The sequence below is a fragment of the Canis lupus genome, chromosome 36 (assembly GCF_048164855.1).
Source record: "Canis lupus baileyi chromosome 36, mCanLup2.hap1, whole genome shotgun sequence".
Taxonomy (NCBI): domain Eukaryota; kingdom Metazoa; phylum Chordata; class Mammalia; order Carnivora; family Canidae; genus Canis; species Canis lupus.
Window position 1 is genome coordinate 29,666,520 of NC_132873.1, and position 12,673 is coordinate 29,679,192.

At 42.4% G+C, this 12,673-nt stretch overlaps 1 protein-coding gene across 2 annotated transcripts in view; it reads right to left on the minus strand.

The window, feature by feature from the left end:
- The window catches only part of NAB1 (NGFI-A binding protein 1), a 46,100-nt gene that overhangs the window by 23,399 nt on the left and 10,028 nt on the right, over positions 1-12,673 (minus strand). For both annotated transcript variants that reach the window (XM_072813103.1, XM_072813102.1), the window contains exon 2: positions 11,790-12,627. In XM_072813103.1, coding sequence (XP_072669204.1) covers positions 11,790-12,608 — 819 coding nt within the window. In that variant the 5' untranslated portion in view covers positions 12,609-12,627. The remainder of the gene's footprint in view (positions 1-11,789; positions 12,628-12,673) is intronic.

Here is a 12,673-nt window from a genome sequence, read left to right on the forward strand (position 1 = left end):
AGTTATTTTCCTTTCATAAAAAAAACAAGTATTTACTTTCTCCCTACCCAGGCATCCCACATGGTTCCCAAAAATGTTCTGTATTTAAAATTTTCAGAAGTACAGAGAAGCAAAAAAAGCAAAGAAATGCAGAATGCAAGCCTTCCATCTGTTAATATTTTTAATGTATATTATTCTAATATCTCTATGTACATAGAAACATACATGTGAATATAGTTTGCAATTGCCTTTTTTACTTATGTATGCTGTATTTTTTACTTTTATCATGTGTTAAGGTAGAAACTTGGCTTGTGTGCATCAGTATCCGACATGGGTTGCTCAATAAATATTTGTTGACTGAAATATGAGTTTAAATATTCTTTACACTACCATTTTTACCATCTAGATATAATAGTTCATTGTAGGAAAGAGTAATATATTATTTAAATCAACCTCACTCTGAACATTAAAACTGCCCTCATTTATCATGTGCTACAAAGAAAGCTGCAAAGAACATTCTTAACTGTGTCTTTGCACACATATTGAATTATTTTCTTGGAATAAACTCCTAAGAATAGACTTGTTAGGTCACAGAACACACTAACTTATAAAAGATTCATGTATTTCACCAAGTTACTCTCCAGGAAAATTGCTCCGAATCATAACACTACCAACAATTATATGAAGATCCATTATCCAGAATCAAGCAACACTGATTATTTTATCTTAAAAGCTTTAGAAATCTTATGTATTTTCAGTAATATATGGTTATAATTTATATTTCCTTGACTATAAAACTCAACCTTTTTCTTATATTTTTAAATTATTTTAAAATCTGCTTGTTCATGGCAGTTGCCTGTTTCTTCTATTGCACCATTTTGTTTCTTATGGACTTTATGAATTCTTTATGCATTAGGAGCACTAACTCTATATATGCAGCAGTTTTCTTTTTCATAGTTTATCATTAGTCTTACAGTTTTTGTCTTGGGTGCCATGCACAGAAACTCCCTTCTCACCCTAATAAAATATAAAGGTTCTCCTCTAATTTATCCTAATAGTTTTATTTTTTCCACTTAACTACTGAAACCATTTAAAATGTATTATATGATATCATCATATATCTAACATCCCCCTTTTCAGATTTCTACCTGTAATTTATAGTGGCTAATTCTCAAATAATCTTGCTACAGACAAGGTTAAAATAAACCCAGGGCTTCTATTTTAAACCCACAACTGAATATGAAAGCATAAGAGGAACAATGTATTTTCAGTCCTCTCTCCTTTTCCTAAAGAATCATCAATAGATCAATCTCTAAGTGCTTTTTTTTTTTTTTTTTTTTTTTTATTTATGATAGAGAGAGAGAGAGAGAGGCAGAGACATAGGCAGAGGGAGAAGCAGGCTCCATGCACCGGGAGCCCGACGTGGGACTCGATCCCGGGTCTCCAGGATCGTGCCCTGTGTCAAAGGCAGGCGCCAAACCGCTGCGCCACCCAGGGATCCCAATCTCTAAGTGCTTTTGAAAGGCACAATGTTACTGGAGCTAAAAGTGAAATGTATTTATTTATTTTTTTTTTAAGATTTATTTATTTATTAGAGACAGAGAGACAGAGACACAGGCAGAGGGAGAAGCAGGCTCCATGCGGGGAGCCCGACGTGGGTCTCGATCCCGGGACTCCAGGATCACGCCCTGGGCTGAAGGCGGCGCTAAACCGCTAAACCACCGGGGCTGCCCTGAAATGTACTTTAAAGAATGATTTTCTAAATAAATTTCAATTTCAGCTTAACAGTAGCTACAATGACCTTGAAGACCTTCTCAAGCACCTTTTTATGTAGCCTTTTCTTTCTTGTACTCATACCCTAAAATTAGCATGGAGAACTTCAGATTGTCAGTAAGGTATTTTAACGGACATTTCAGAGGTGTTCCCTTTTGCACAACCACAGAAAAGACTCAACGTAAACCGAAAAATAGTGTTCTAGTATTCCTTCCATCATCCTACCAGAAACCCAAAACACAGCCTTTGTTACTGTATTCAGGCTTCCAAACATCAAAAAAGTAGACTAAGCTCTCCAAGCCCTTAGGGAAACTTCTGGTATTAAAACTGAGGCTGCAAAAATAACTATAGCTCACCCCAAGTTGCAATAAGCAGCTGACTTATCAGGGTTCTCCCTCAAAAATGTGTTTTCTGTATTTCATGCTCCAAATTGTTAAAAATTAAATCAGTAACTATTATGAAGATTTTTAAAAAAATTATACAAATACTCTAATACAGTAGTTACTGCAGTACCATACTAGCTTTCTAAAAATTCTAAGTTTTGGGGCACCTGGGTGGCTCAGTGGTTGAGTGTCTGCCTTTGGCTCAGGTCATGATCCTGGGGTCTTGGGATGGAGTCCCACATCAGGTTCCCCACAGGGAGCCTGCTTCTCCCTCTGGCCTGTGTCTCTGCCTCTTTCTCTGTGTCTCTTGTGAATAAGTAAAAATCTTTGGAAAAAAAAATTGTGAGTTTCTAGGGGCACCTGGCTGGCTCAGTGGTGGAGTGAGTCTTGATCCCAGGGCCCATGAGTTTGAGCCCCAGTGTGGGAGCCTATTTAAGATTTTTTTTTTTTTAAAGAAAAAATTCTAAATTTCTGGGTTTTTTATTTTTTATAAGTAGGCTCCATCCCCAGTATGGAACCCAAGATGGGGCTTGAATTTGACCCTGAGATCAAGACCTGAGCTGAGACCAAGAGTCAGATGCTTAACCAACTGAACCACACAGATGCCTCTGTTTCCAGTTTTGTTAAAAATATAAAATATTCTAATTGGCTTACTTCCTCCTAGTCCTCCTTTTTGTGGCTAAAAATATCAAAATTCCTTTCATATTTTTATGTTAAATAGTTCTTAAAGTTAGCTTTCTATAAGTTATAACTAGACTTAAAGTTTTCTTTACGGTAGTTAAAATCTTTAACAATCAAATGATTGTGACTTTCCATTTAGTCTTGTTAGCATAAAAATGCAATAAGAATGCTGTGTGACAGGGAGGCTCAAAAGGCAATCAAGGCTTTCCTTTCCAGCATATGGAGGGAATGACTGGCTTTCTCACAGAAAACAACTAAAAACGCTGGATAAAATTGGGAAGGGAAAAATATCTTAAAAGCATCAATAAGACGGCAAGACAACAGTTAAGGACTATTCTGGCTAAAATGAATCAAGATGGTATCTCCAAAGGAGTAAGTTGAGGACAGTTGCTAAAACCAGATGGCCCTGAGCTCCAGACTTCACAACCTCACAGGGCTGGTTAATATGGAAAGCGAATAGGAGGAAAAAACCCAAGATCTACCAAAGGTGAAGAGTCTAAGCCCGCCTCCTTCCACAAAGCTAAAATCCCAAACTACTACATACCCACTGTAAGCCTGAATTAGAAATACACTTGTACTCCCAGGAGAATTCAAGGGAAATTACCTGTCTTAAACCCTGTTACGGAGTAGGAGAAAACAAGATACTCCCTTGAGATTTCATAAACCCCAAATCAGCCCTCACATGATTTTCAACCCTAATTCACACTAAGTGGGCTGAGGATTTCTTTCACAGGGTTTTTGAGTTGTATTGTGCAGAAGTCAGGCGCCTGGTAGAAGCAAAAGCAAATAATCTCTAAGAGAATCCATCTTCTTCCTAGGCCTCAAAACATTCCCACAGTTCCAGGAAATAGGAGTTATAGACAGAAATCATAAAACATCCAAAGAAATAAGGCATCAAAAGTAAAAACCAGTAGAAATAAAAAAAAAATTTTTTTTAAAACAGAACAAAGAAAGAAATAACAGCAGAATAAAACCCTCAAAGACTTCTTTTAGAGAAATATAAAAAAAAGTTGAAAATATGATGAAAGGATAATACAGGAAAAAAGACCAAGAAAAACTGAGAAAGCAAGAGAGAAAAAATTGGGGTGGAAGCAAACATAAGATTTCAAAAGCAGACAACAGTCAGTTAACATTGACTTGTAAACCCAACAATGAAAACCAAAAGCCAAGATAATACCTTCAATTAATAAGATAACTGACAAATATAGAATTTGATACCCAAAATGAACAGCAATTAAGAATGAAGGCAAAATAAAGATATTTTTCAGCGGGTTGGGACAGGACAGATTTTGCCATCAGTAGGCCTTCATTAAGAAAATTCTATATCGGGCATTGAGGGCATGTGATGTGATGAGCACTGGGTGCTAAACTTCCTGTTGGCAAATTGAATTAAAATAAAATAAAGAAGAAAAAAATAAAATAAAATAAAGAATATTCTACATGTACTTCAGGCTAAAAGAAACTAATTCCAGACAGTAAATCAGATCTAAAGACAGGGATACTAATACAAAATAAAATAAGGGAGATAAATTCAAAATATTAGCCATAAATAGGCCAAATGTTCCAGTTAAAACACAAAATTTGCCTAGAGTTTTTATAATTCAACTACTGGCATTTTATTTATGAGAGATGTATGTAAAATGGACTCAGAAAAACTGAAAGTAAAAAAGATGGTAAAAAGATGTAACAAGCATAATTACTAACAAATAGAAAACACATGTACTTATATCAGTATCAAAACAGGCTATTGAAGCAAAATGGGTTATTAAAGATTAATACAGTAACTGCAAATTACAAAGAGAAATGGACAACTCCATAATCACAGTAGTTGATCTTCATACACAACTCTTCCTGATAGAGCAGACAAAAAAAGCTGTTAGAAAAAGCTTGTTAAAACAGACACATACAGAACATTCTATCTGCAGAAACACATAGAAAACACTGACCATATACTGAGCCATAACTAAAATCTCAACAAATTTTAAAGTCTTGGCATTATGCAAACCATGTGCTCTGACCACAATGTAATTCAGTTAAAAATCGTTAGAAAAATAATTAAGAAAAGCCCTTATACTTGGAAGTTAAAAAACACTTCAAATAAATCATGGGCAATAAATCATAAAAAGAGAAGTAATCAGAATTGTGGGGAAAAAAACAACTCCATCCCAAAACACTGGGAATTACACTCAATCAACATATAGTGAGAATTTATAGCCTTGATTGCTTACATTAAAAAAGAACAGCTAAAAATAAATAAATAAATAAATAAAAACAGCTTAAAAAAAAAAACACAACAATCAATAAGCACCTGACTTAAGTTAGAAAAGAACAATAAAATGAACTGTAAGAAAAGTATCAATGAACACACACATCCACACAGCACAACTAAGAATATCAGCTAAGCCTAAAGTTCCTCCTTCAAAAACATCAGGGGTTGGAAAGCTTTTTCTGTAAAAGATCAGAGAGTAAATATTTTAGGCTTAACAGGCCAAATTGTCTTTGCTATAACTACTGAACTCTGAAGTTCTAGCTCAGCAGCAGCCTCGGGCAATACAGCAACAAACTGGCCTGGCTGTGTTCTAATACAAACTTATCATCAAAATCCAGAGGTGGGCAACATTTGGCCCACAGGCTATAGTTTGCAGACCCCTGAGAAGATAAATAAAACAGACAAACCTCTGGCAAAATTGATCAGGTAAAAAAAAAAAAAAAGAGAGAGAGAAGGGGGGGGCGCGCCTGGGTGGCTCAGTCAGTTAAGCATCCAACTCTTTGTTTTGGCTCAGATCCTTATCTTATGGTTTTGGGGATTGAGCCCTACATCACACTCTGTGCTAAGTAGGAATGTGCTGAAGATTTTCTCCCTCTGCCCCTCCCCCCTACTCGTGCTTACGCACTCTCTCAAGCAAATACATCTTTAAAAATAAGAGATACATGTACAAATCATGTTAGGTCTTAAAAACTATAAATAACTTTACGATAGTAAGTTTGAAAACTTAGATGAAATGCACATCTTACCAAGATTGACTCAAAAACAGACTAATAATCCTATAACCCATTTTTTAAAATAACAAAAATCACAACATTTCTAGTATTTGATGCTGAAATCTGTGCATTCTAAAAGGTTAGAATAAAGCACCATAACTTATTAATAATGTGTTCGGGTCTATGGGATTCTCTGATTCAACAGTTCTCCCCTCTTAGAACTAAGACTGCTGGACTCCTCTGAGAGCTTCAGCCTTGACTTCTCAACACTACAAGGAAAACTGACCTAAAAGTGGCATATTCTGTGAGCCCAGGTCCTTCTCTTGGTTAACACATGCACTTCAGTTCCTGTAGGATTTCTAGGAAGTCTACAACTCACCCACTGATTGATTCCACATCCTCCTGTTTGCACCTTTTGAGTTCCAGAACTCTTTGGTTGGAAGTTGCTATTTGACACATATTCTATAATGCCGCAGTCCCTACCTGCTTATATTTCTGAATATTCCAAGCTCCTACGTTCTCCACTTCCTTGTTATTCCCAACTTTTAGCTTCTCTCTCCTCATCCATTCACTGATGAAAGATCAGACAACGCGTGCTGCTTGTCTAGCTTACCACATAACACACCTTTGGAGAGAGGAAACATCCTGCCTGCTGGTCCTGTTCCTAATACTTTGGGGGTTTGCTCCTTAGAACCTGCCTCACACCAAAAATAAGTGTGGTTTTAGGCCCAGCCACTCACACTATCTTAATGGTCTGACCCCTATACACCAGGCCATACCCAGCCAGGTCTTTTTTTTTTTTTAAGATTTTATTTATTTATTCATGAGACACACAGAGAGAGAGGCAGAGACACAGGCAGAGGGAAAAGCAGGCTCCACACAGGGAGCCCGATGTGAGACTCGATCCCGGGTTTCCAGGATCACAGCCTGGGCTGAAGGCAGCGCTAAACCACTGAACCACCCAGGCTGCCCCCCAGCCAGGTCTTAAGACCATGGCTGATTCACTGGCTTAAAAAAAAAAAAGCGTTTATTATAACAATGATTAATTTCATAATTCTTTACTGCCTGACATACAGTACCTTTGGAAACAAGTACAACAATGCATACAAGAAAGAGAATTTTATGTACTTTGTCAGAGTTGAAAAAATGTTTTCAGGTGTAGATAACTTCTTAATTTTCATCCACAAACCTATTTATTACAGCTATGTGTCTTGAAAGATTGAAAAAAAAAAAAAAAAAAGAAAGAAAGAAAGATCAAAAGAACAGTGTCCACAAGGTGTATATGAAGAAAATCCTCAAATACTAACAGTGAATTAACAATGAGTCCTATATTTTCTTGTTTGGAAATTGAAGACAAATCTGTATTGTTCTTTAATCTTAGAAATTTAGAAAAACTCATATATTTACTCATTTTATATAGTCAAGTAAGAAAATATAAAATAATATCTAGAAGGTGCATTTAACGTAGTGCCTTCTTTCTTTTAATTATCTCAAGATTTCATAATTTCCATGAAGCTGTTGAATGGTTACTAGTTTGAATGAAGCGTCCTGATTCATAAACATCTATCCTAAACTCTACTTTTGGACCAGATTCATACTTTAGTTACAAATAACAAGTGGTCTAAGTTTCAAAAATACAAGCCACATATTCTAAAGCCCCCACTCCCATATCTCAGCCTACTAGCATTCATTTTGAGAGTTCTCTTATTTTGGGAAACTCATGATAATCTCATTACCTAAATACCATCTGTACCTATTTATCCAAAGAAGCAAAGAACCCTTTAGCATAAGCCAAGTGTGAAATAATTTTTCTATTTTTTAAAAGTAGGTTAGGCCTTAAAAAAGGGGAAAAAAAGCGAGGTTGATTTGGTTTATTAAAGTCATCTCTGTAACATACTTACACTTTCATAAAAATACTGACTCATCTTTGTATTTCATCTGTTATATTTTAAAAATTATATGAAACTAGATTAAAGCATGAAACTAAAATTGCCAACATGTTTTGCCCTTTGTTTTCTATTGATGACCACTATAATGGCCTTTTAGTAGATTCTGCTTATTAATTCAGGGGTCATGAAAAGCATCAAAGTATATCTGAATTATAATGCTAAGTGTATTTTCTAGATCGATTCCTAAATTCTTGTCAGTCAGTCATTGTACGGCAACAATACATACAACAATTGCAAAAGGATATGCCCGAAATAGATCAAATCAAAGATTCACTGTTACTTAAGACATTTACTAACCAATTTCCTTATTTTGAGCTCCAATATGCATTCACATCTAAAAGCATATATTTAAAAAGAGGAGATAATGGAATTGCTGAAAACAAGATTCATGTACAAAAATCAACCAGTGATAATAATTTGAGAAAAAGTGGAAAAAACTTAATTTACAATTATATCCCCCCTACCCCTTTTGAAGATTTTATTTATTTGAGAGGGACAGAGGGAGAGAACAAGCAAGAGCACAAAAGCAGGAGGTGGAAGAAGCAGACCCCCTGCTAAGCAGGGAGCCCCATGTGAAGTTTGATGCCAAGGACGCCAGGATCATGACCTGAGCCAAAGGCAGCTGCCCAACTGACTGAGCCATCCAGGTGCCCCCAATTTTATCCTCTTTAAATCTTATATATTTTCATATCCTGTATTAAAATAAACTTAAATATATGTAATAGACATTAAACATGCATATATATACTACACAGTATTTAACCTAATAAGAAATATGCAAAATCTATGTGATATATGAATAAAGAACTATAAAATTACTGAGGAATATAAAAGATCTAAATATATACACTATACTACTGTATGGGAGTTTTTGTTACTGTAAATATGTCAGTTTTTCCCAAATTAATCCACACCTTTAAGCAATTTGTAATAAAAATACCAATAGAAATTTGGGGGAAATTTAACCTATGCATTAAAAATTTCATTTTGGGGGGTCCTGGGATTGTGAGCCCCACATCTGGCCCCCTGCTCTGTGGGGAGTCTGCTCATCCCTCTCCCCCTGGACCTCCCCTTGCTTGTGCTCTCACTTGCTCTCAAACACAATCTTTTAATAAATAAATAAAAATTTCCGTTGAAAGGAGAAATAAATGACCCACCTAAAGAAACAGAAGGTACAAAACAAGACTACAGCCTTTCCAGATATCAAAATATATTATTCAGCTATAGTCATTAAAGTAACCCTATACTGGTAAAGGAATAGAGAATTAGACTAATGAAATCAATACGGTAAGATCAATAAATAAATATTACTACATAAAATTAAACTTCCACATGCCAAATGAGTCCAAAAGGTCAAGGGACAAATGATAATCTGGGAAAATGTTTACAACATAAGGCAAAAGGTTAATATCCTTAAAATATAAAATGTTCTAACAAATCAAATTTTTTACAGGTAAGAAAAACAACCTCAACATTAAAACAAAGGGTAAGGACATAAAATTGGATGTCTGTTATAGATATAAAAGACATTCATCCTCAGTAAGGAAAGCAAATTTGAGCAATGAAAATTTGTCATGTCTTAGATTGGCAAAGATTAAAAAGAATGATAAATGCTGTATTAGGAAGAGTGTGGAGAAATGGATGCTTGTATGTAATAATAAAAGTATAGAAGAAGCGGTTTTAGAATGCAATTGAGCAGTATCGACCAAAATATTAAATGTATATATATTCTTTGGTCCCGTAATTTTACATGTTGGAATCTATTCCATAGGTAAACGTGCACAAGTCTGTCTGTAGAGGAGCACGTATATAATGTTCAGGTACCACCGTACACTAGTATCCAAAAAAATAGAAAGGCCTTAAGGACACCAAGTGAATGATTCAGATAAATTAAAAATGGCACATTCACATTATGGAAAACAGTGCAACCCAGAAATAAAAAAGGTAGCTCTATTTGTATTCCCTTGGAAAGCTATCTGACAGTATACTGTACTGGGAGTATACTGCTAAAATTTCTTTTAAAAAAGAGGAAATTCAGAGGACAGTGTGCCAAATGTGATCCCTTACTTATATACGTAAAGAAAACTATCTGAAAGTTTATAGGTTTCGTTACTTTACATCCTCATGTAAGAACTGAATCTTTGGCAGTAGGCGTATGTTCTCTTCTGTGTTGCAGTAGCGTCCAGGGGAAGATCCGAGGTTCTTACATGGAAGCTACAGTCAACTGGACATTTATTTCTTCCACAGGCTTTATTTCTACAGGATAAACACTCTAAGAAATTCTGCAATAAAATAGCCTTTTTAACTTAAAAAAAAAAAATGCATTTGTTTTCCAAGCATGTGGAGGGTGTGTTAGATTCTGAGGATATAAAAATGCACAAGAAGAGATCTCTGCCCCCAAGAAGCCCACAGCATGAGGCGGGGACAGCCTGCCACGCAGGTCAGCCGCCAAGGTGGAGTTACTGGGAGAGGGACGGGAGGGTCGCCCCACGGCGGGAACGCAGCCCAACGACTGGAGCTTGTCCTGACGGACCAGGAGAGACCGACCCGCGGCCTTGTACTCAGGGAGAGTGTTTCTCGACAGAGGCCTACAAACGCCCAGTGGAGGACTCCGAGGTCAAAGGTCAAGCCGACAGCATCTCCAGCCCTAAAAAACACTTCACCGGACCCCGTCTCACTGTGCTGGCTGAGAATTACTTTCAGGTGCCGGTTACTTTTCACAAAAATTTTTTTTTGGTCAAAAAATGTCTACAAAAATGCTTATTTATTTTCCTAAAGGGGGGCGGGGAGGGGGTCCTAAGGCGGCTCCAGGCCGCAGGGAGCCCACCTAGGGGGGGCAGGCATCTCTCGATCCTGAGACCCTCACCTGAGGCAAGATCCAGGCTCAGCTGACGCCACCGGGACCCCAGGGGCTTTTTAAATGAATGGTCCGACTGCAAGTCCCAGTTTGTTTCCTGATTGAAAAACAAACGAGGGCGGCCTGGGGGGGCTCAGCGGCTTAGCGCCTGGGATCGAGGCCCGCGTGGGGCTCCCTGTGTGGGGCCTGCTGCTCCCTCTGCCCCCCCCCCCCCCGTCTCTCATGAATAAAATCAATAAAATAGATACAAATTCCGGAGCGCACCGTCAAGACTCTGACAAAAAAAACAAAACAAACAAACCCACACCGCGTCACGTGCCAAGACACGTCACGTTGCCGCAAGGCTTGGGGCCCGCGGCCGGCAGGTTTGCAGAGGTCGCCCCACGCCGCGGTTGCCGCGCTCCACGCCCGGGGCCCGGCGCACACACGACCACGCCACGCGCAGGCTGCACGGCCCCGCCGAGGGGAGGTTCCGGGTTGCGGCCCTCGGGGCGGAGTCTCCTCGAGCCGAACGGCCCAGCCTCAGAGGCCGCCTCAGCCCCCGCCCCCCTGCACAGCCCTGCGCAGCCTCAGACGCCGCCTCAGCCCCACCTCAGACACCGCCTGGGACCCGCACGGCCCCACCTCGGCCCCGCCTCGGCCCCACCTCGGCCCCGCGCCGCACACCCCCCCTCAGCACAGTCCCGCCTCAGCCCCACCTCAGACACCACCTGGGCCCGGCACAGCCCCGCCTCAGCCCCGCACAGCCCTGCCTCAGCCCCACCTCGGCCCCGCCCCCCCCCCCCCGCACAGCCCCGCCTCGGCCCCACCTCGGCCCCGCCTCGGCCCCCGCGCCGCACACCCCCCCCCCCCCAGCACAGTCCCGCCTCAGCCCCACCTCAGACACCGCCTGGGACCCGCACGGACCCGCACGGCCCCACCTCGGCCCCATCTCGGCCCCGCCTCGGCCCCACCTTGGCCCCGCGCCGCACACCCCCCCCCCCCCAGCACAGTCCCGCCTCAGCCCCACCTCAGACACCACCTGGGCCCGGCACAGCCCCGCCTCAGCCCCGCCTCAGCCCCCCTCCCCCCCCCCCCGCACAGGCCCGCCCCAGCCCTGCACAGCCGCACCTCAGACACCGCCTCAGCACCCCGTCGGCCCCGCCTCAGACCTCCGAGCCGCCGCCGGGGAGCGCGGGCCCTTACCTCGTGCAGCGTCAGGTGCTTCCCGTCCTTCCTCTTGGAGTCGAAGCGGCCGTAGATGGCGCTGTACTTGCGGATCTCCTCCTCCTTGTGCGGGTCGTCGGCGCTCATGTCGAAGATGTGGCCGACCATCTTGGCCAGCTTCTTGTTGCTCCGGAGCAGCTCCCGCACCTCGCCCAGGTCGCTGCGGGGCAGCGTGGCGGCCAGGCGCTCCACGCACTCGGCCACAGAGAGCGCGGCGGCCGCGTCCAGCGCCTCGCCGCCCTCCCTCGGGGACGCGGGGGAGCCCAGGTCGCCGGGGGACAGGCTGGGCTCGCTGTCGGGGCCGCGCGGGCCCGTCCACAGCCGCGGCTCGCCCACGGCCGGCAGCACGAGGCCGCCCGGCGCCGCCGGCCGCCCGGGGCCCGCGCCCTGCACGCACGTGGCCGCGGCGCACTTGGGCGCCTGCGCGTGGGGCTCGCGCGCGCCGCTGGCCCTGTCGAGGCCGCCGCAGGGCACCCCGAGCCACGCCGCGGAGCCGTCGGGCACCTTGTACACGGGGATGCTGCTCACGGGCAGCGACGTCAGCGGCTGGTTGAAGAGGCCGGGGTTGGTGACCCAGTCCCGCAGGGCCTTCTGCAGCCTCCTGACGTGCAGCGGCTTGCTGGCCATGCCCACGAGCGCCATGATCTCCAGGAACTCCTCCTCCCCGGCCTCGCACAGCTGCTGCACGTCATCCCCGCCTTGCTGGATGAAGGCGTCGAAGTACGAGAGCAGGTTGGCCCTCTGCAGTATGCGGTAGAGCTGCAGCTCCCCCAGCGTCCTGGGCAAGGCCGCGGCCATCCCCGGCGAAGCGCGGGACCTGCGGGGAGGAGACAGCACGCTCAGCACCCCGCACCCCACCCCAC